Genomic DNA, 26,192 nt, shown 5'->3' on the forward strand with positions numbered 1-26,192 from the left:
TTTTATTTATGACGTTATTACTTTTTATACTCGTTTGAACGTACTCGCTTATCTTTATTGATTGTCTCCCACCTGCGAGTATGTTATAGCTAAATCAATTCTCTTTCGGGCGTGTCCTTTTATTTTTTATTTTGGTGACGTCATCATGGTCAAAAAGAATGCTTTTTTTGGAGCCTTCTCATCTTTCTTTCTTAAAAGATGGAAACACATTGAAAATCGAGGGCGGCAGACTGTATTTCGACACTATCAGACCGATAGTTCGTATACTGTAAAGACAAAATTTGTGTGGCATTACCAACCAACAGGGGGTTTTAAATTAAACTTGACAAGGTTTAAATTCATGTGCCATTACCGTCGGTATTCGTACTTGTGCGTTAAAATTTTTAAATTATTAATATCACTTTTCAGATAATATGAAGCACGTTTCAGGTCATTTTGAATATTCAGAAACACTTTCCAAAATTTACGCGCCGTACGCTCATTTCCACGCCCACAGCACGTACTGAAACTGGAAATTACGTTTTGGTTACATGTGTTGGGTTTGTGACACTGTATTAATACTACGGTGCACACGGACGTTAAGACGTATGTGTACACATTCGTAAGTCATTAAAATGCTCAAAATTACTCTTTTCCTTTAAAATTTCTTTTAAAATGCTCAAAATTACTCTTTAAATAGAGCATGTTTTAGCATATAATACTTTTCAATCAGAACCGTGCGTGCTTCGTGAGGGTCAAAGTACGGCGGATCACCTAACTCGTCCTCAGTGACGAGTTCAAATCTAGTTAGTATTTATTTTTAGATTTCGTAAACTTATGAATTTATTTAATAAATTTTTAACATTTATTTTGATGGATATTACAAATTGCTACTGATCTAGATCCATTCATTTAAACAATTATTCCTCTTGAGAAGTCCATTAGTTTTGAAGATGAGCCGGGTTTATCCACCTAAATGCACAAGTCGTTGGTCCTGTGTGCAATGTAAGGCCCATGTATGTGTATATTAATGAACACAGTACACTCTTCAGGAAAAGAAGTGTCCTCATGCCCAGAAGTGATGACATCATCCAAATGGGCAGTTCACACAAATTTATTGTATAAAACCTGATATTGTCGACAGAGAGCTTCAGATATCTGATCAAAATAATCGACACGCATCTTTTGGAATTGTGACATTTAGTGACAGATTAATGCTCGGCACTCACTACACCTTACGACGGTCATACGACCGTCGGCCATACGATATCAACAGAGGGCGTCGCTTTATCGTAGGTAGCAGTCTTCATGTATCAACATTAAAAACGATCCTTGCGTGCGTGCGTTCTCCATGGAATTGCATTGGGCGACGACCATCAGGCATAGTAAGTGCCTGGCGCAAGTCTTACCAAACATCGTCAAGTCTGACGTACACAAACTTAATAATGTATGCCCGGCTATTGATAAAAAGAAAATGTAATTTGTTGGCAGATGTGTGTTGGCTTACATTTTATGGCTTAGCTTTAAATCCAGTGCAAAGATGTCGCCATTCAATGACCAGATATAACCTCACTGAAATGAGAAATGTCATGATTTCACATCTAAATTTTGCTCGTAATTGTGCTTCATAAAAACAGACATTAAAAATTATAATTATTACAACATTTTTTTTGCAAAACTGAGGAGTACAGTGTGTTCCTAAAAACTATTAAGCTCAATAGTATAACACTAGGCTCAAATAATGTTCAATTGATGCAGTATCAAAATAATTTGTAGATAATTATTTTTTTATTTTAATAAATTTTTCTCAAAATCTGGGTTACAAAATCCGTACTATGTTAGATTAAAATTTATTGTAATTATATGTTATAAAAATATTTATTTTTCAAATATGACTGAAATTTTCCACCAAATTTGACTCATAAAGTTTGTTTTGCATTACCATAAACAATATTATTACACAATTTTTCCAAATCTTGAGTAACGTGATCTTGAGAAACCATGTAGATGAACTGGTATAAATTGATCACTATTCATCATTACCTTTAATATTTTTTTTTTTTCAAATTTGAGTTGGACTCATATAATGATGTAGCTAAAGATTGATCTAAATAATAGTTAATTAAATTTAATTTTAACATAACAAAAAATATTTATAATTTTCATTATTTCACACTCTAATACAAACAAATGATAATCTAGGTACATCCTTTACGGAAGAAAATGATATGATGATAGTATCATTTTAAAACTGACATAAATAAATATAATTCACCTGTAGTACAGTTTATATAATAATGCCCTTTGTTATCTTGGCCAATATCTTCCTGTTTCTTGTATTCTGAAAGTAATTGAGCAAACTATAAATAACTATGCAGCCACAACTCATTGTGAAATTAGATAATTGTATGTATAAATTATATAGCATAACAAATATTTGTCATTGATCAAAAATGCGAACAGTAATATTGTATTTGAAACCAAAATACAGTAGGAATTGAATAGCAAAAACAATAAGAAAATTATAGGAGTGTGATGTGTTATCGTATCGAATACTCAGTACATCCCCAAATGCTTGCGAAAAAAATTTGTAAGTGATTCGGGTGGGAACTTACAAATTTTTTCGCAAGTATTTGGGGACGTACTGAGTATTCAGTACGATAATATATCAGGTTGGGCAAAACATAACTCCTATGATATTTTCCTGACGCAAACTCTCATTGAATTAAGAAAACTAATATAAATTTATGATAATGTGGCTTGTTATACTATGAGAAAGTTAAAAGGAAACATTAACTACATTTACTATAAGTAACATAATAAAACATAAATCTTAAACCTAAATATTTACGAAGTACTATAAGTAGTAAAATAACCTTAGCTAATAGTAGCAAGCAATGGTTTTCCATACTAATATAATTTGCATAACAATTGTATTGTTTATTACTGCCCATGAGAATTTAGGAGGGTTTATTGTGCGACTCTTTAAAAGCTGTAAAATTTCCTTGAAGAAACAAAACACGTTATAAGTATTTATAGATATATGGTTGTTAATTTTATATATTTTATGTTTTAATTTACAAGATTAAAAAATTTTGCATTGTAGAATAGAATGGTGCCGAAAATTGATAATTATGATTACATTTACGAAACAATTGATTTTTTCCACTTAAAAATCCAACATGTATTCTTTGGATTTGAAGAACTTGATATTTTTAATTTTGACTTGCCTACTTTTCGTTGTATTGTCTTGGATGTGATTAGTTACCGGTAAGTGTTTTCTGTTTCCTGTCTTGTGTACCATTCTGTAAGTGGTGGATTTGTGTCTGTTGATTTGGTTAATAAATAAATTTAAAAAAAATTTTTTAAATCTTAAAGAGAGGTCTCGGTTCTTTTAATGTTGACCAGTGGATTAGTTTATAATTAGCTTTCCCAATGGTAACCAGGTACATTATTCTACAGTTACTAGTACTAGTGTTTCACTAATAATAAGGTATCTGGTTAACAATACTATTGTCCCTATTTCCTAATCTACAGGGACAATAATATATTGATTGAGTACCTTCTTCCTTTATTTATGTTTTAATTATGTACCCTCTACCAAACAATGAACTCTTCCAAGGTGATATGACATTGTATTTACCTTCTGCATGCGCCAACTTAATGGAATTTTCCAGGCTTACCTTTTATTGACCTAAGTGGTGGTCTATCTCATTATGAGTGTGGGGACAAATAAAATTACGTGTGGCACTACATCATTAATAATTATATATATAATTCTGGTAATTAAGTGTTAATATAATATATATATATATATATATATAACATAAAATCTTTGTAGTTCTTTTGTATAAAATCTATGAATAAACATTGAAGTTACTTAAAATTTACTTGTTTGTATTCCCTTCTAAAATAATGAATCAAACCATGGGAAATTTCCCGAAATTGACCTAATACATAATCAGTGTAAAAAAACGCAAGGTCATTAGCTTGTGTGACAGCAAATAGACAGGACTGGACTGTATTTTTAATATCACGTACACACAAGCACACAAATAAACACGTGTGATTTATTTAGTGCAACTCATTAAATTGTGTACTGTCATTAATTATTACATAACAAGTAATTTATAGCATCGCAAATTTGACATCAGTGCTAAGAACGAGAACACCACCAAGTTTGAATCCAACTAACGCATTATATTGGATCTTGCCTCCTGAGCTAAACAAGATCCGTGGATAAAACAATAAACATTTTGGTGCTACATCAGCAAGACATTTTTGGTGGAATCTAATCAACAAAACTATTTCTATTTTTGAAAAGTGTGTTGTATAGCGTTTGATGGCTACAACTTACGTTTGTTCGTACAACAATAACAACAACAAAAATTGTATTGCAATGCGTACTCCAAAATGTAACTCTGTCATGAAAGAAGGAAAGAAAATTATCAATTGGGATGTAATTGTTGCTTTTATTCGTTGCAGTGCTGGCGCTGGTGGCGAAATTGACAACAAGATTGAGCAGGCCATGGTGAGTGTATATTTTATTTTATTTAGTTTATCCAATCGAATATATCCTGATATCTGACTATAATTAATTATTCCCGCCTTTTTTTTCTCCTCCAAATGTATCTCATTGTATCTTGTGTGCCCAATGATGAGTGTTTCTCCATCATATGTAAATGTGTCAGATAAAACTTGATTCTCCTTGTATTTTGTGTCTGACATTGGAAACAATGTTGCCCATGTCAGTATTGTAATGATTTCTTGTGCATAACAATAATGTTTTCTTCTTCCTACCCTCTTAGTTTTGTACATTTTTTGTGTAGCTCATTATCTTGATTCCAAATTATGTCTCATTTTATCTTTGTGTCTAAACAATAATCTTGCTACTTTAAATGTACTATACTATATCTCATGTGTCCTCGTGGCTGATAATGTTTCCAATTTTCTTTATTTTGTATTATATCTTCATATTATCTAAATGTGTCTCATGTATGATTGTGTTTGATAACAGTGTATCCTTTCATCATTATGTTTAATATTGTACATAATAAAATAATGATTGATTATGCAATGAAATGTTTAGTTCCTGCAGTGTTTGAGGTAAGTCTGGTACAGTAGATGACAGTGTTGAATTAGGACTATTTATTCCTGGTCTGCCTGATCTCCGGGTCAACAGCCCTACCTACTGTACATCACATGCAAACTTTACCAATCCCTGGGAGAGGAATAATGTCGTCAACATCATCAGAATGTAATTTCAAATCTTTCACAATCTACCAGGTACATATTTTATTGTACTGCAGGGACTTGTAATGCCTTATCCTTTACTACACTAAGCAATAATGATGATAATATTTATTTGGCCAAAAGTATACAGAATTAAAATAACATGTATTGCCTGGATAGGGAATGGGCAAAAGCCTGAACAAGATATGCTCACTATCCTTCATATTATGAAATACACTAGTACAAAAAACAATTAAAATTAATCAGAAATATAAAAAGATATAAAATGCTTAACTAAATTATTCTTAATAGGGCCTAACAAAAAAAAATTTGCCCCTTCTCTGCTGTCCCAAAATCTTGAAAGTTGGGATACAGTTTAAAAAGTATATAATCTTTAAAAAATTAAAAAAAAAAAACAAAAAAAAAAAAAAACAATATGGAGATGAGCATTTAAATGTTTTCAAGATTTCTTTTGTTCATCATATGTTCACAAGCTCATTTTCCAAAGCCAGGTGATAGAAAAACGATATAACAAACAATAACGATATAATTTTTTTTTTCCTAGAATTTTCTACAGACTTCCAAAATTATTTATTCAATTCAATTTATTCAAGAAAACCCACACTAAGAAGGGGGAAGAGATGCAGAATTAATTAAGCTAGTCTACTGTACTAATACTATAGGCCTACATTTTGAGTCTTTTTTCAATACAAAGAAAAAGTTAATTCCTTTCAATTCCTAGAAAAAAAAAAACACAATACACATAGTAGAATATGTACCAGTACGTAATGGAGGCAAAGAGAAGCATTGAGTAGGATCATTGTAAAAGAGTCAACCAAGCAGCTAATTTTAATGTTTTCCATGTTATTCAAATATAGCCACAGGCAAACACTGCTTCCTAATAATATTCATATTTCGAATTCCGTTTTTGACTTCTTCTTTAATCAGTTAGTTACTCATTAATTCTTTTGAGCTAATTTATTTCAAGTTTGAATCGTGTGTTTCTAAATGTCATGTTCATGAAAATGTTCACAATTTATACTTTGAGTAAATTTTATACATGCTCCTCTTCATGAATAATTATGCCCAGTGGTACTTTTGAAAGAGTAATTGAATTTGATAGGCATAACATTTGATTTACACTAGAGTAACATTTTATAGTATATATTTAAGCGAGAGATTAACATTGAATTAATTCAAACAAATTAAAACATAAACATATCGGTATGGAGAACAAACATTGCAAGGAATGTTAAGATAAGGCCCAATAAAAAAAAAATATTAGTTTATCACCCTCACGTGCATGTGTTCTATAGTACTGAAAATTTTTTTTTTTTTCATTTTTTAAAAATTAGTAGATATTGTTTGTATTATCTCAATCATGTTTTACTTTGAATATCAATGAACCAGCAAACAACCCAAGGGTGATATTTGGCTTTAGCAAAAAAAAAAAGCTTCCCTCCCTCATCACTTTTCCAGCCCAGCTAAGGTGATAGCCTAATAATAGTATTAAACGAATCCAACTACAAAAACAATATTTTGTGAATTACCTGAGAACACATGACAGATACAAACACACTAAAATAATATTAGTTCAGTTATTTGGTTTATTTGTGAAAAATGCAAAAACATTTGTTATGTAATTATTACATTCTGAATTTGTATGACAATTTTATTCCTGATTCTGATCATACATATTATTATACCCTTGGGAAGTAACCGTCAGACAGGGTTGATGAGAATATTATAATTTTGTACGAAAACACAGTTAGATATCAATGCTTAATCATTACGTGTTCTGAATGTGAACATAGGAATGTTGAACATATCATTGTAGAACAGTTTCATCTAACCAAACACAGTTTGATGTAAACTTACTGCAAGCTTTCGTTGATGCTATGTTATATGATGGTTCATCGCTGTTGAACATATCATTAATTATAAATCCATATTTTATCCATTCACTAATATTGAGATTCTTACAAGAATCTGGTACAATGTATACTTTAAAAAAAAAGAAAATGTAAATATCAAAAAAATGTAATAGCAACTTTTATTAGAGCTATTCAATTATACTGTAGCTGAAGAATTTATTAATCTACCTCCACTTGTGAAGTTTAAATAAATAGAAAAACATGAAATTTATGAATTATTTAATATTTAATTTTGATTGTTGTTCATAACTCCATGTCCCAGAATTCTAATAGTCAAGTGCTAAAATGCAGCAAGACGATCTTACTTATGGAAGGGATTATCATTTATTTAACTTCAAATGCTGTGAAACAATTACGATATCGTTAACAGAAATCGTTGCGTTTGTGAGTGCTCAGACATGCTTCTCACTTGGCCATGCCAGGCATTTAGAAGTGATCTTGTCCCTCAGGAACATAAACTGTACATTTGCTAATGTACGGTAATTCTTGCCGTAAATTCCTTAGCATTATGGGTAATGTTTGCGCCCCACTTCTTCACATCATTACCATCGTCATTACATCAAAGCCGTAGGATAATGAATATTGACTGAGTTTTGAATTTCATTTTTAATCAAAATCTAATACTTATGGTTTTTTTTGTTTTTTTTATGAATGTTTTATTTTACAACATATATGGTACAATATCTAGCTAAATTTATATGCTGTTCTTTGGTTTTTATTATAGCACACAATATATTTTTCTAAAATTAGACAATACAACGCACTATGCAAATAAAAATCTACTAAGACAAAAAGTGACATACAAGTTCTATGAAAATTAATTTTGGGCCATCCGTAACCCATTCATCCATTATACTGTAGGACTATGAAAAAATGCAAGTATTTATGCTTCCGTTTTTCTAGTTAGGACCTACACATAATTTGAATTATTACACTCCATGTGTTGGTTTATATATTTCCTTTGCTATTTTACCTACCAACAGTGCATAATGTATACATAATTTCTACTATAAAACCTGTCATAATTATATTCAATTTGAATAAATATGAAAATTATAATAAAATTAATAGAAATAAAACTTGCTTTTTATAACTCTATAAAGTAGCATTTGCCCATTTTAAAAATAACATAATAAAAATTGTAAATTAATTTCACCTATTTAAAGATTTTTTACTAAAAAAATCCTAAAATTGATTACAAACAAATGCAAGTTAATTAAAAAAATTGTTATTTTAATCTCAGTTGCTTAATCTGGTGGTAATGTAGCCACTGTGTGTTTGCACTGAACAGTGGAGATCTCTAGGTCCCCAGTTGAATTCCCATCGCTGTTCGTGTGTTTCAGATCAAGGGCTGAAATACAAGTTACGATAGCGCACCGTCTTTTAGATGAGATGTTTAAACCGTTGGTCCTGTGTGTAATATGGCCCATGTGCATGTTAAAGAATGCAGTACACTCTTCGGAAACAAGTAGGGGATTGTCTCCCAGTGTACTGCTCAATTCACCACCAGAAGGAGCCCGGAATATCCTTGGTGTGATTTACACCGAAATACTTATCTTATCTGAAAACAATAACTAAAGTAAACAATTAAAATATAGAATTATATTTCCAGGTTTTATTTGCTTAGTGCAGATAAAAACTATTAAATGCTTGGAAACAAACCTGTAGGGTTACTCAAGGTAGTGAAAGATAATTGAATGATAATGCCTTCTCAACAAAATGGTCACTGTATTTTAATGTACAGAGGGAAATGTAATATGACCCTTATCCTGCAATCAAGCATGCACTATACTATACACAAGATACTAAGTTCATCGCTCTTCCATTATTTGCGTGGAGACAAGATGACGTCAACAAAGTCCTTTGATAGGCTACAATGGCTCATGTCATTAACATAGTTATCAACAAATCAGTACTTCTTCCTGTTGTGAATATACCATACCAGGATGTTAACAATACAGTTTACTTGAATAACATACCAACATTATTTAAATACCAGAATTTATTGTAGCTATTTGGTTTTAACATTCTGCATTGTCTTTTATAAAATGTGATAATTTACTGTATGTTTATCTGCTTCCAACAATACAACCTGCTATAAGATGGATGGACTATGGTCTCTTATTCAGGAACTCTTATTCAGGAACTCTTATTCAGGAACTCTTATTCAGGAACTCTTATTCAGGAACTCTTATTCAGGAAATTAAACATAATACATTACTATTGACATGAGATATAGTAACATGGATTTACTTTTCATACATAATGTTAAGAGGCTTACAGTTTTTGAGAAAAAGAATTCCAGTGTGCTTTAGAAATAATACAAACAAAAGCCCTCCACTTTACAATCTTGAATCATTTTGTTTTTATCTTGGAAGGAATATTTCTAGTCCTAGTCATATAGCAGATTTATCTGTTTTGTTTATTTTGCTTTTTTTTTTTTATCAAGCTGTCGATGCAATAATGCTGCAAAGTGCAATGCATGTAAACAATGATGGGGTGTAAATATAGATACTGTAGGTGGAGAGGGTACATACAGAGTCGTCAGAAAATGAGCTATACCATTCTGATAGCAGGGGCATTTAATAATTTGCTGTTGTATGTGCTGTTGGTTTTTGTTTCCAGATAAATAACAAGAAGGGAGTGTAGGCCTATATGATTAATATGCGTGGAAGCGATCAGCAATTTTTTACAAGCCTGCTAGTGGAATGAGACAAATTACAACAGAAACTAGTATAACAGTCCAACCTTTAGACAAGTTCAAATAATTACTTAATGGATACCCAAGGAGTATTAATGGGAGAAAAATCTCTTCTCATACTTATAATGGTTCACACATCAGTGGATCATTTAATAAATTACAATTTTATTACTTACAAATTATGCTGGTGATAGGTTCAGGCTTATCATTAGTTTCATTTGTGTCAACTTATAAACAGATTCATTCTTTTGAGATAATATTAATTGAATAATAAATCATGTTTTGGTGATTTTTTTCTCAATAGAAGCAAGGCATACACTTTCAGATGTACTTGGGTGTACCTGTATACTGCCATGTTTTTGTTTATTTCTTACTTCACTTTGTATTCTAGCTTAGTTAAATGATGTATTGTACAGTACTGCCAGCAAAGGAAGTAGGAAAAACATCAAAAATTTAAACTATACTTTGAATTACTCAGTTATAACAAGTACTTAAGCAATTAGTTATGTTACGTATCGTGCGGTGGTGGGGAAGTCGAGTTAATTTTAAAAAAATTAAAATTAAATTAAATTGGCAAAGATTTTTTTTTAATTGTAAAAATAATATTTTATTGATTTACCCAAATTAAATAATTTTTATTTTCCTTTTTTTGTCTGATAATTAGGTAGTATAACTTTCAAAGCATTGTTACTACTTAGCATTTGAATTGAATACAGTATAAACCCATTTACAAAATTTGAAATGAACGTGATAAAGTATGAATTTCTTATGAATAATTTATAGACTATAAATTTGTTTTTATGGAATTCATCTCGAAGGAGTTTAAACTAGGAGCTTCTCACAATTAGCTTATTAGACTTTATTTTCATTGATCAAACATGTAAAATATGAAATTGTTCTTACTTGGCTACGAAAAAAAAACAAACAATAATTTGAAGAAATCATTGAATTATAATTGAAGAAAGACTATTAACTGAAAAAAAATATTAAATACCTAAATCTAACAACACAATAGCATACTTCATAACGGAAAACAGGCGTGGATCCAGTATTGGGTACGTGCTCCCTATTTTGCCACTAAATTTTAATATTTCAAAGCATATCAATGTTAGGTATTGGAATAAGCGTTACTCACTTAACAATTCTGAAAATGTTCAGGACCCTGTTTGAAAAATTCTGGATCCACCCCTGGAAAAAGTCTAGCCCATGAATCTTCTCATTTAATGTAGTAGGGACTCCAGGGGGGGGGGAACGAAAAGCTTGCCTGCCACCCTCTCCTGACGGTAGCCAAAGAAATATATAACCAGGTTTGTCATCATTTAGACAAGAGATTTAAAAATGGCTAAAAATGCCAAGCAATAGGTGAAGGGAACATTCCAAAACCTTCCTTTGGGCCACTGGCAAAAAATCTGGGTTCGACACTGGAATAAATTGAATTTACAAGGAAGGTGTTTGTATGTTGATCAGTACATCCTATAAGTGTTAATCTACCTGATCATTATGATTATTATTTTGAAGAATTTCTTATTGAATAAAAAGAAATTAAAAGGAAACAACAATTTAAGGAAAGCGAATTTCCATTATACAGGATCATCTTAGTAGGAATAGAATGGTTTTCATAATTCCAGCAAAACTGAATTTAAGAGATTTAATAACATGCACCCTTACCCACAGGAGCCATTGTGTCGGCACATATCAAAATATCCAACTCATTCTGCATAAACTAGTCCATGCCTTCAGTCAATCAAAACAAGTACCAACAAAAGGAATTCTATTATTAGATACGCAATTGAAATTTGACCCTATAGCTGGAAAAGATTCTGTAGTATGTTTGTGTTGATCTATTTTTATATTTAAATGTGATGCTGTTGACCGAGGAAATTAATAAATATAAAATGTCATCAATAATCCAACATAAAACGGATCTCTATCGCTAATGCAAATAGTGATACTGTATTCTAATCAAACATTTTCTGGGCTCTTGACAGGAGAAACAAAAATACACTTATTTTGTCCTCTGTGTGGTGGTGGTAGAATTGGCATTAACCAGGGCTGTGATGAGCAAACTTCCAACCATGGCCCCACTTGATAGCTAGTAATAGGTCTATTACAGTAATGTGTAATATGACTACCCATCACAAAATGATTTTTACATTTTTTCTAACATTATTAATCTGTTTATTACTGTTGACAGAAGTGGAGATTGCCTTTAGAACATAAGCTTCTATGAACAAAATTTTGAAAAAAATGGATTGAAAGAAGAAAAACAATTATATTAGGCTTAAAATCCTGTTTTACCTTAATAAGTTAAAGCAAATCAATATAAATATAATATATACTGTAAGCAATATCAGAAGTAACTAGAAAATAAGAGTATTTTTAAAATAATTATTAATTATTAGTGAGAATACCAAACAATTTTGATTTTTGAGGTTCAACATTATCCATTTGGTATTAAAGGGTAACTTTAGTGTTTTTGCTATAGAACAGTTAATATGATATTCTTTCTTGTGGTTACTTTAAAAAATATAAATATTTATATCAAATTTTAGGTATTAATATTTCATATGAAAGCATTATCACTGACTGAATTGGATTGTTTACAGAGTTCAACGCTCGCATGTATTTGACGTATGAATTTGTTAAGTTCCGAAGGCCGGCTTGATGAGTTATTAAAATGATAATCAAAATCAATACAACTGCGAAATGCATAGAGCCATTACGGCTCCACCCAACTGCCACACAACACTGAGTAAGGGAATAAGTGCAAATGTTTGACCCCAAAATCAATAATCATTTATTTGATGTTTACAATTATGGACAGTCATGAAAACAAATTGGAAACAACTCGAGAATGAACCAGTGTGGCACTTTAAAATTGATATTTATTGTATTATTTATTGTATGATTGTTCGATTCATTGTATAAATGATGTAATTATCTAATGGTATATAAAGTTGAAAAGGAAGTATATTGGACATATGGTATTGGTATTAAACTAACGGTTGTTTATATTATTATACAATTGAAATATATTTTGTCTGGCCACAGTTTTCCTACAAAGGCCATGTAAAAAAAAAAAATGTTGATCGTCCCCTCCCTACTTACAAAAAAGCACCCGACCATTTTTTTTTTTGCCAAAACTCACAAAAATGTCGTCTTTCTGCCCACAATTCAATTTTGGCTAGGCCTAGGGTTTTCTTTGGGTAATTATTTTGTCTTTCAATTGTCTTTCAATTCGTTTGTTCATATAAATTCCACCTGATCAAATCCTACACTGGAAGATCCAGCAAAGTCAGACTCAAGTCAGCCACTATTTACATAAGCCCTTGTACTCCATTGGAGATTCGAAGACTTGGCATGTATTTAAAAAATTTTTTTTTTAATATTGCCTAACTAAAGCCAGCATATGCTGCTGCATCAACGGTCGTTGGCTTACAGTGGATTGTTTTAACGAAAATTTGCTTAGTCTGCCACCGATACTGGTGTCAAGTCATCAAGCACAGGGCGGAGGTGGATTCGTTGGTGGACAGTTGTATTTCCATCGGCAGCAGCGTTTGCCTTTCCTAAGAATTGTATTTCGCTCAAACAACACTGAAGGTTTTAGATTTCATTCGAAGATTAATAATGAAGTATGGTTGAAAGAGATAACTGTGAGCTACTCATGTGAAACAAGAGTTAATACATTGTCAGATATTCATGTAATATCTTGTTACATTACAAAGATTCCAGTTGCAAATATCATAGTTTTGTTCATGAAAAGTCTTTAAAGAAAGATACGCATGAATATTTAACGCATTAGCAGTGGCGCACAGTATCTAGGAATCTCAAAAAGGGGGAGGTGGGTGTCTGATCAGGGTGAACGAAGGTGAAACATGGGAGGGCTACAGTAGCTTGCAATATTCTTCCTCATTCTGGACTGTCAAAAAAGAAGAATAAATTTCATATCTGTTCTGATTATATAACCTCATTTGCATATCAATAAAATTGGTCTTTTATTCATTGCTTGAAATCATTTATATTGGTGTGGGGGTCAGAACTCCACAGTAGAAATACAGCTAAAAAATAAAACAACATACAAACTTTAGCCGCAGAACCAGATTTCTACGACTATGACTTTCTATGACTATGATTTCTACGACTTCAAAGCCATGCACCATTAGTAGTAAACAAAATAAATAATGAAGTACAGGTATGTAATACTATAGTGTAAAAAACTGTTTTGGTTTTAAGCACTTGAAATTCCCTAATGCATTTCCCTGATATTTATTGTGGCAGAGATTACCTCTCGTGTGCCATACACTGTAAAGGTCAGATGTTTGTATTTGACTACTCCACAGCAATGAGAATGCAGGTATATGTTGTGGCATCGTGTGATGTTGATACAGGACTAGATTGATGGCAACAGCTTTCTCTGATACGGGAATTTTTAAAGAAGTTTGTCAATTATTTCAAACATATCATATTACACGGTTTATAGCAGAGCTGTCACGGGCAAGGATACTAATTGCACGCACAATGCTTTATAAATGTGTGCAAGCGTGGCATCAAAATAAATCAGTACAGAGAGCCTCAGATGTTGACATTTTTATTAACAATTTTAGGATTATTATGAACTCAACATGTTGGCGTTCCTGTTTAATATTCATGTACTTGCTCAGCTGATGTTGGTACGTCCCATTAAATGTGATACGAATATTCAATTCGTTAGCGTAATTAATTTAGCTGGTCAGGGGCCATGTGTTGCCTTCGAGCATAATTAATTTACTACCAAAACACACGAGTCTAGTTTCTATCCTGGTTCAACAACATGCATCCCTGACTGATAATGGAATTTCATTTCATAATTGACATACATCTCCGATCTGGTAATGAGGAGAATTCTTGTCAGGGCCCCAGGCTTATAAGTACATAGTTTGACAACGTTCGACGTCAGTCTAGATGCAACTCGGGAGATACTCATAAGCTATTGCATCTTGCCTTTATCAACGAGGTTCCATGCACCTCATTAACATGAAGATGATTATTCTTCACTGTTGTGATATAAATATTAATAAAATTGATGCGTTGGCAATTATCAAAAATGCCTGTGGATTCAGTACTAGTGTTTTGTGCCAAAGAGCTGGTAAGTGTCCTGTTGGATCTGTGTGTGTCCTTGCCCCCTTGCTGTACTGTAGTTCCTGTTTCCCTTACTGGTAGTTGCTCTATGATGATTTGCAGAAATAATGGCAATTTTTTTTTTCTTGCAAAACGTATTTGATTTTATTGCTTCTGGATGGATGAAATAAAGTAAACTGTTAAGTGCATTCTAATGCTGAATAAATCAGGTGTGTAATCATTTTGTATTGCTGTTCAATGAACAATCTGATCCAATTTCTCATGTATAACAAACACAAAATGCATTAATTATGATAAAAATTTGTCAAGTCATTCTTGTCTATTTTTTTTTTTCTTGAGAAATATCCTTTGATGCCTGAGGAGAATAAACAAATTCTATTCCTGTCTTGTATTTTAAGCTAAGCTGTTGTGCAAGGTGATATCGTTTATGTTGGATTTGAGGGCCTTTGCAGCTTAAAGGGAGGTAACTGTTGTCTGCTTGTTTTGAATCAAGAGGCCTTCACTGGAACAGCAGCCTTGCTTAAATTGCAAATCACTAATTGATGAAATTGTAATCCATTGGTTTATGGTCAAGGTTGATTGTAACTGTACAGCTGACTGTTATACTTTGATAACAGAATACACAACAGCTAATCACAGTTGTGTAATTATAATGAAAACTGCTAGTGATCCCTTGGAGAATTTTAAAGGCCATTGTGTTTTAAGAATATAATAAACAATTCAATTAATTGGTTAAGACTAACCCTGGCCATGATGGCTATCATTGCATAGAAGATTTCTACAAAATTTCTGAATTATATAAAAAAATAATCTAGCAGGAAACATGTTTCAGAGTAGCCTTTAAAAATGAACTACTTTTTTTTTTTTAACTTGGCCTAAATATATTGCAAAACAAATTGTTTTAATTTGACATCTCCATTCACACTACTGCCATGTTAAATATTAATATCCATATTAGCTGTTAATTTGATGAATAAATAAGAAATTTATTTTAGGGGGTGTTTTTCAGTAACTTTAAAGGTGAGAATTCATCATTCCCATAAATCTAATATAATAATTGCTTTTGTTGTTAATATTCATTGGCCCATACTACATAGCCTAATGATGCATAAATTTTATATTAGAAAATAATTTTTTTCCAAATATTTATCTTCTCCACTACAGTACATTTTTTTAAAGATCTGATGGTAAATCCTAATTCGATTTTATATTGACGTCAAAACTAAATAATTCTGCATAGGTAGCGATCAAAATTGCTCTTTTGCATGCAAATGCATGAAATTTTAATCAAAATTAGCACCATCAGATATTAGATTTCGCAAATAACGATGAGATATCATCTTGCAGGTTGCTTGTTTCTTCTGATCATTTAGCCAAATGACGGTTGATCAGATCGTCCTGGACAGTTTGAAGTCTTGTTAGCCGCAGTCTAGACTTGTGTGTCTTTAATATGCGACTTAAATTGATGATAAATCAAATTATCCATAGGCTTTTGAATATCTGTTCCATATTGTAATTCATGTGTAATAATTGGGGCTGATATTGTCTCCGTGGCGACGTCCTACTGACTATAAACACAATGACATGTCCTAATTGTTTTTCTTTGTAGGTAAGAGTTTTAACAATTAGGAAAGTCAATTACGCAAATGTCGCTGCTTGTTTTTATTCCTCTTTTGTGACAGAGTGAAAATATACATTCTTCCATTGAACTGGTTTAATCCAGACTCGTTTCAAAGTATTTATTATGAAATAGATTGATTGTAAAACTTGTACTTTATACTTGGGAAGAGATAAATTAAAATGTGACTTATTTTGGTTAGTCTTGCCAAGATTTTTAAAATCTTGATATAATTGCATTATGACTCTGCAAATATTCTGAATAAATAATAATTTAGCAAGTGTACTGGTAGTAGGTACAGTAGGCTATATTTAATACATTCTAAAGTCAGCCTCATGGAATATAAAGTAGGAAACATTCAATTATATTAAAAATATATACAGTGTAGTAATGTCAAATATATTATAATTAATATAATGTTAATATTTTATTTAAATTAATTTTTAAAAATGAATTGATATCACAAGGTATTTACGAAAATAGTGGAATTGTGAATGTTTGCATATACTGTATCTCAGTTTATTTTAATTACATTCTAAAATCAGCCAAATAGAATATATAGTAGGAAACCTTCAATCATATTAAAAATATATACAGTGTAATAAAGGCAAATATATTATATTAATATAATGTTAATATCTTAATTAAATTAATTTTAAAAAAATGAATTGAAAATGGTATCCCAGAGTTTTTGGAACTGTTTGCATATATCTCAGTTTTTTCCTTGTAAACAATGCGGATCTTAAGCATAATATAACCTGGAAAAGAAAAGGACTCTTAACTAATGGAGACACTAAGCAGACAATTGGAACATGTATAAATAGATCCTTGAAGCAAGTGGTTTTGGTCATCTTCTCTCAATTATTAATTATTAATTGAATTTTCTGATATGTTGCATCATCATAATAGTGTAATGTCTTTTTTTTTTGGGAGGTGGGGAGGGGGTCTTCCATGTGTATAATCTTCCACATCTGTCTTTTTTTTTTGGGAGGTGGGGGAGGGGGGTCTTCCACATCTACCTTTTGTTTTCTCCAACATTCTCTTTGGAGTTTTTTGCCTTGGCTTTTGGGAGACGGTTGGTTTGGGGGAAGGTCTTTTAATTTCTGTTTCAGTCTATCTTATAGATGTTCTTACACTCATTCATTGCATAAGACATTACTTTTAGCAGACCTATGTTTTCTTAAAGATATGTATGGTACATTTCTATTGAATAATGTTGCCCTTGCCTGCTTATGTTATCATTATGTTGTCTACAACACAATCTGTATACAATTTGTAAACTCACTTTGAATGTGAAGGATAGACCATGTTCAATGAGATGATGTCACTGGATTACTGTTTTGTTCTCTTTTGTTGTATTTGTTAGTTTGTGTTTTCTCATATTCCTCCATGTTGTTTTAAGCCTTTTCCTGTTTTTGTCTTTCACAGGACTTGGTGAAAAGTCATTTATTGTATGCTGTCCGTGAAGAAATGTTAGAATTGAAAGAGAAAATCAAACTACTCACTGAAGAAAATAACAAATTAAAGAGAGAAAATAATGCACTAAGGCAAACACAACAGACACAGGTCCACCAACACACGCATGCGACATCAACACAAGTGAAACATCATAGTCCAGCGAGATCAGAACAGCAGCAACAGTACACAGAGGTCTCAAACCAAGCATCAAAACAGATTGTACAGCAGTCAACAACAATCCATCAATCACAGATGGGCCTACAACAAGGTGCAATGCACACGTCATTGGTGACCCAGCAAACCCAGCAACTATCAAAGCAGATGCAAACGCCATATCCAATGAATCCGCAAATACCGCAACAGCAGAACCAATTACCGCAGATCACGCCCGATCAACCTACGTACAACCAGTACCAGTCAGTTCCGAGGCAAGATTCAGCCGGTTTCCAAGTTGCGCAGGGAACAAGTAATCTTAGGCAGGATGCATCGTCATCCAATCAGCTCCAACAGCGACAAGACCAGATGCATTACCAACAAGTAACGCAACAACAGACTCAGCAAGCCCACAAACCATGAACTTTGAAAAGAATATATCAATCTACAGGCAATGGTGCTCTCTTTTTGCTAAACCCATAGACATTACCCCGAACAATACGATAAAGGGATGGGGAATGATGCCCTTAATAAGCATCTGTGAGGCGATATATTTTCAATTAAATGCTTTTCTTGTGGGAAGGTAACAACCGTAGGAGACTAACTGACATAGATTTATAAACATTGCTTCTATATGCATCTATGCTCCTTCAGATGCAAAGAATAATGCCAGCTTTTCCTTGTTATCTGACAAGAATTTTTGTCTTCTATGATGATCTGCTACTGCTTAGGACTTTTTGCATTTAGCTTTATGCATTTCAAACGTTTCTATTTAAATTACAGGGAGAAAATATGCGGCGGACTGTGGCAGTTATTAACAAAAAATTTACAGAAATGCAGTAAATATTAAAAATACATCGGTTTATATTACCATTTTGCACTTTTTATGGGAAAGAATATCACGTAATTAGATGGAAGATAATTTGCCCTAAGTAGAATAATTATAAAATAAGATATTGTAGAGTTGTATAAATTTATTTCAAGGTTTTGCTGAATAATGAGGTTAGAGAGTCACAACGAACCAAACTGCCATTTAACCCAAAGGTTAAGAACGTGGAATTTTTTTTAATTTTGGTTTTTTTTTTTTTTTTTCTCAAAATCTTTATATATTTTGCCTTTCTAATGCAATCGTTATTTTTATATATTAAAATGAGCTGATAAGTTTTTAATCGTGATCAAATAAATGTTAATAACATTAACCAAATTACCTTCTATGCTTAAAATTAAAACAATTTCAAAGATTTTTCTCAATCCCACAATCCTAGTGTTAATTTAGAACACTCTTGATTTAGAAAATGGAATAACCATGTGCACTTCGCATAAGAGATTTAGGTATCCCTCATGTTCAAGACAGAATAGTCAATGTTTTTTTTCTCCAACAATCTACACTATATACACCCTTAATGGAATTTGAAAAGTTTGTCGGTATAGGTATTACCTGTATTCAATTTCCGATAATATCCCATTGTTAGCACCTCTGATCTTAGTGCATTTGGAATATTTATTTTATCCAGACTAATCCAGACTATTGTGAAAATCCCTTAGATAAGAAATGGAATAATATTGCACAAAATTATCTATTGCAGTACTGCTTAAAATATAATATAACAGATTCCCTCCAATAAAATGTATTGTGAAATATTAAATTGTTGAGTTAATGACAATGCATTTGCAATCTTATTTAAAAACTAATATTACCTCCATTACTAACATGGATAAATATGATATTGTGATTTACAAATAATCTTTTAATGTGCTATGTGCGTGCAGTACTTAGAACCGCATATATCAGCACAAAGTTATCACATTAAAATCTTCATGATTAGCACTTGCAAGTTGCATGGTTATATGTGACCATCCACCACAGAATGCACCGGTGGTGCATCTCGCTGGTAGTGTACCTCGCTGGTGGTGTGCCTCGCTGGTTATGTACCTCGCTGGTTGTGTACCTCGCAGGTGGTGCACCTAGCTGGTGGTGCATTTCGCTAGTGGTGCATCTCGCTGGTTGTCCACCTCGTAGGTGGTGCATCTCGCTGGTTGTCCACCTCGCTGGTGGTGTATCTTGCTGGTGGGACGGCTCTTTTTGTGGTGGGTGGTCACAAAAGTGGTTATTCATAATGAAAGCCAGAAATATTTTATTTACTTAGGCCATTAAATGTTTCATTAAGAAAACCTATAGGTAGTTGTTACTGGACGTTTAAGTAGTATACAGTATATAAGTACCGTAGTTAAGAATTTCTTGTTAGAGAATTAAGTACCACAGTATCCAATAATAATCACAACATCACTTATAATCTCAAGCTATGTTAATTTGGAAAATGGAGTTAATTAATCTAAACAGTTAATCTTATTTTTAATCATTCATATTTCTTAGTAAGTACATGCAGCATTCTTACCCCCTCTGTATTTTTCTTTGAAAGCTAATGTTTAAAACTGACCTGTAGGTTTGTATAAGGCGGTATGATACTACTGAAGCGAATTTCTGTTTGAGTATTTGACTGAATGCAAATTTTGGGATTTATATGTGTATAGTACAAAACATTGAGACACAAGCAGATTTTTAAGCCAAATTTAATTTTTTTAACAAAACATGTTTCATGTCCTCCATAGTTTTTTTTTTATGAAGGATGATAAAAAACAAGTTTTTTTGTTTTTTTTTATTTGGCTATAAATAAGAATTTAAAAAATAAATCAATAACACATTTGAAATATTGATGTAATGAACAATGAAAGAATTTTGTTTCAAGGTAAAAACTTGGCATCGGCAGAATATAGTGAGAAATATTAGGCTGCTCCTTAAATTAAGCCTTACATATGCCAAAAAAAAGTCTACTTTAGTTATTTCAAGAATATAAATATTTAAAAAATTGGCAAGGAAACAAATGTTGCAATGATATCTATTGAGATAATAAATTGTATATTGGTGTATCTAATCAAATTGGGTATTTTTTTAAATTATTAATTATTGGTATCATCATTATTATTTGAGGTCTCCTCAATTTGTACTTATCTTTTATTAGAGGATTTTAAAGGTTGTTCCACATTTAAATACGGTAGACAAGCATTCATTAGAAGCTTAGAATATCCGACTACCTCTACAAATTGATATAAATACTTTTCTCAGATGATGACTATATACAGGTCTTATTAAAATATACTTAATCACAATTATCACCAGCGAATAAGCTTCCGTGTCCACTGCTTATAAAGACATCGGAAATCTATTTTTAGAATGCAATTGTGTTGTAGGCCAAAATATATACGAAGAGTAATTATTATGATAAAATATGACTATAATGCTCCATTTATTCTTAATTGACCCAGTTCTTTGACTAATCATGTACACTTATATGGCCTGCTATTAATTGGAAGCTGGTTTTCTGTAGCTTGTAATGTTTAGCTGTCAGTTTATTATGTTTACTGACCATTTTGGTTTGCACTGTAAGTCCTCTCAAGACTATCCAAGTGACATGCCTAAATATGGTCATGATGACATCACATCATGACATCATAACTATGGGCATAACAACAGTTTTTTGTCAAAGAAAAATTGATAAGCTAAACAGAGGTTGATCATATCAGAGAGCTTTCGATCACGATTTGGCAGCAAGATTTCAAATGTAATGGCAACACGTAGAGTCGTCTATGCATGCGAGAACGTTAAGTTCTTGTCTAAAATGTATAACATGGACTGACTTGAGCTTACATTGCGCAGAGATCACAGGATGGACACAGATGAGTGATTCCGTCCCTGATTACATGTCACATGCCAACGTAGGTGTACTACTGTTACCTGACCTCTCTTAAATATATACCGTTTTGTTCTGATCATAAACAAATGAATTTTATATAATTTCTTTATCCCTTCCATTATTGGATTGAAATTAACTAATGAGCCATGATGAATGTTCACCGGTTTAATAACCCTGTTTAGACCGCAGCCTATATTTTACCAGGTTGAGACTGTTTAATTCTTCTGAAATTCATAGAAGTGTATATCATAATAATGTTACGGCTTTTCTAATAGAATTTTTTTGCAATCAGTTACAGGGTTCGTATTATATTTTTGAGGCAATTTATTGCAAAATATGCTTAGCTGTTGGTTCTGGATAATTTCAGTAATAGTGGGTGAATAATAATGTAACATTTGGTATAACAGTATAAAGGATATGCAGTGCATATGCACTTATGTCACAAAATGTTGTATTGCACAGTAATACCTGCACAGTGCAGCACATGTTTAATTGAAAATGCGTCTTTGCTCAAAATACCTACTAATCGCACACATGATTCAATATTTTTATGTTAATTAAAACTTGCTCACTGTGTGCGTAATAAATTAGCAAGCATGACCAAATTCCCATTTACTTTTCCCTAACCAGTTTTGTTAAAATTAATTTGAAAGACCTGATAGAGGGGGTCTACTAGTCCACTTTTCTGTGCAAGGGGTACATCACTGATTTTCACTATATGATAATCAGTTTTGGTCATATTCAGAAATTAAAAGGTTTCTACTTGCAAAAGTGTAAGGTACCTGAGAGTAAATGATGTTGGTACCTGTAATACAATAATGTTGGTACCTGGGAAAATATATTGCTACCTGGGGAAAATATTGTTGGTACCTGGGAAAAATTATATTTGTACCTGGGAGGAAATGATGTTGGTACCTGGGAGAAAATTCTAAGGATATTTTTTTTTAATGAATTTCTCCAATTGCATTCTTTTTCTCTAATGTAATGATTTATTTATTATTACTATTATTTTTATTATTGATATTAATCAGCTGTGATTGTCATTCCATCATGGACCAAGCTAAGCTATCTAGTTGGCTGTTCAATGTACTTGTTATTGTTAAGATTGATTAAAAACTCCAATAAACAAAAACCTCATCTTGTGGACATTAATTTCAATATGTAATGCATGTTCTAAAAAGTGCGAGGAGAGTTGTAGATTATTCGCCCATTGCCAGGCAGTGCTCATCATAGTGTGGTTGTTTACGTTTATTTGATCTATATTTCGTGACTATCCACAATGTGCAATCTATTGGAACTTCATTCCCTGTGGAAAATTCTATTCCTGCTATATTAAGCCCAACTCTATGGAGAGTCTCAATTCTGGATATAGTCAGACCTCCTACACATTGTGAGTAGGAGCCTGTTGCAGAGATTGCTGTAGCCAAGGACAACACAAAATTTTATTTAAACCCTCCAACTTCCATTGCACTGCCAACAACAAAGACCTGATATATTACTTCAGGTTATGATTTTAAATTTAATTCACAAAGACCTTTCAATGGTGAAAGCCAGAAGCCCTCCAGAAACCAGAAGCCCCAGACCACCGCCTTAAGGCAGTGGCAGTGGGCTCCGAGGGAACAGGTACCCTGTTGGTGAGAGAAGCCAATCATTTATTCAGAGAATACTGGACCTGGTTGCTGCCCTAGCCACCGGCTTGATGCAAGGCTGGCACCCGAGGGGTTCAGCAACAAGCTGGGGGTCCGACTCCCAGTAGAATTAATCGAGTGCTGTGGAAATAGGTTTTCCCTGACAATCTATGCAGCTAAAAATCAATGTATTTCTCCAAGACGATAGGATGATGTTTTCTTTACTTACAGCTAATTGAATAAACTGATTTTATGGTTCTAACAACAGATACCACATCTGTACCTAAATAAATTTCTGAACTCTGAAGAACACAAAATACCTTAACGTAAAATTTAGGAATTCAAAATGTACTGCACGGGATCCATATTATAGCCCGCCCTCTGACGACAAGCTACTTTTTTAGGCGATATTTATAATACAAAATCATTAAAAATTATATATTAAAAATTGTGTCATTGATTCGATTAACAGACGTTCACCCGAAATGAAAACTCTTTCATCACTGAAGGTACAACATACAAAGTAACTGTTTTGCCTGGATAAACAGAAATTCTTTATAATAAATGGGCAATACTAAACTGATCATAAAAACAGTCAAATTATAAAAAGTGAAAAAGTGTTAATATAATTTAGTAACATAGTACTGAACAATAAATAATACGATAACATACATTCATTTAATCTAACATTTACAAACGCCATTATTATTGTACAGATAGAAAATACCTACAGTACTTAGAATAATAATTACATTGATTAAATAACTTCATTTTACTTCTAAGTTTGGTATAACTCTTATTGTTTTGGATTAACATGAACGAAATTCGATATTATAATAATGATATTAATAACATTTTTCCAAAATGGGGAGGGGGAACACTTTCTTTTCTTGCATTTCTTTCCGATCAGACAAAAATCTGCATAGACATTACATATTTCCTGCCGGTACCGCCGACCATGAATAATAACCATCAAAATACAATTTTAAGATTAAGAACAATGATAGAATATAGCAACTGAAAAATTTACTGCACAACAATCAATGCATACTATGCACCAGTGACGTATCTAGAAGTCTTGAAATTTGGGTGCTGATAGGGTCGGGGTGGGGGGGAAAGCGAAGGTGAAGTGGTGGAGGGGGAGGCTCGATGATCAGTTGATGGGCACTAATTCGCAAAATAAGGTGATTTTAAACTACCTGACAGTAATTTTTGGGGGCGACAACGTGCGCCCTCGCGCACCTCTAGATACGCCACTGCTATGTTGACGTCATCACACCAGTGGTGGCACCAGGGGAACAGGGGAATTCCTCCTCCCTACCCCCGTCGGTCATACCTGAACCCCGTCGTCTAACGCCACGCGACGAGGTCGTCGCTCGGGTCGTCGCTGGACCAAAAATAATAATAATTTGCCTATCCACAAATTACGTTACTTTGATCGTCAATCCCTATTACTGTTGTCTAAATTTGGGCCATACTAAACCATAGAAACTATCCCCGGCGTGAACCCTACAGGTGATTTTTATTCCGGGGCCCTGACCGAGACTAGTAGCTCCCTTGATTCGGATCCCCCATAGGTTCGTTGTGTGTAAGTGATGGTATTTTACAATTTGCAATATAAAGGTAGCAGCACGTTTTCGAGTCTTGAGCTTTTGGCATTGGAATATCTATGTTTTTATGAAATCGTATCAAGTACTAAAAAATAGTGTAATTGCGGATGGTGTAATCTAATAATAGGTTGTTTTGAAGATCGTTATCTTTTCTCGCACTTGACACGATTGTGACAAAACCGCGCGTGTGTTTTGGAGGCCTGTTACAAAATCGTACTGTATCCAAAGCGCCGCCAGATATGATTACATGTATGACGTCATACGTCCCTAGTAACGGTACCGCTGGGAAATCTGATGGCGAAAGTCGCGTGAAATCAATGACACATTCTTCAATCAACCCAATAACATTTACACATTTACTCATTGGAATTGTGACGTCATGGTGGCGTTATGACTAGTTAGCGTAATAATTGATTTCGAGACCGCACCATTAGTTTTTTTTTTTTAATTATCATTATAGACTATAATATAATGTTAAAATATATAGCCCAATAACATAGATAAGAGCAGCTTTCTTTACTTTACTTTAGTCGCCTCAGTTACGAGTGTATCTAGAAGTTTTGAAATGGGGGTGGGGCGAAGGTTGTGGAGATTGATGATTATGTGAGGGGGCGCTAGATCGCAAAATATGGTGATAATTATTATAATGAGGTGATTTTAAACCACTTGAGCATGATTTTTTTTGCATGCTTCGGACATTTAAATAGAGGGAGGGGGAATTGGAGGGGTACGAACATTTTTTTGGGGAAGGCGCGACGGAAGTGTTGATAGCCCTTCGGGGGAACAAGCGAAGCGGCCATTTCGGCTGAGGGCCGCCCAGGGATCCTGGCGGGGATCCAGGGGGTGAAGTATCCAGGAAGCTACGAATATTGTACGAATATTGTTGAATATTGTATCAGTTTTTTAGTAGGCATCAAACACACATTCTAGAGGATTAGAGGACCATTTTAATAGATTTCTTAGGAGGAAATCTGACAAAGATAATGTTGTACAAATTTGATATACATAT

General features: G+C 32.9%; 1 protein-coding gene across 1 annotated transcript; it reads left to right on the top strand.

Annotated features, from left to right (window-relative positions):
- Nucleotides 1-4,464: 4,464 nt before the first annotated feature.
- LOC117111542 (probable serine/threonine-protein kinase irlF) lies at nucleotides 4,465-19,097 on the top strand (the record flags this gene model as incomplete). Its single annotated transcript, XM_033254475.1, is given in 2 exon segments — nucleotides 4,465-4,510; nucleotides 18,011-19,097. Coding segments are annotated over 2 exon segments (609 nt in total). The 3' UTR covers nucleotides 18,617-19,097.
- Nucleotides 19,098-26,192: the final 7,095 nt, after the last annotated feature.

This window comes from Anneissia japonica, unplaced genomic scaffold (assembly GCF_011630105.1).
Source record: "Anneissia japonica isolate Jap-2015-1 unplaced genomic scaffold, ASM1163010v1 scaffold6030_len697274_cov183, whole genome shotgun sequence".
NCBI classification, from domain to species: Eukaryota; Metazoa; Echinodermata; class Crinoidea; order Comatulida; family Comatulidae; genus Anneissia; species Anneissia japonica.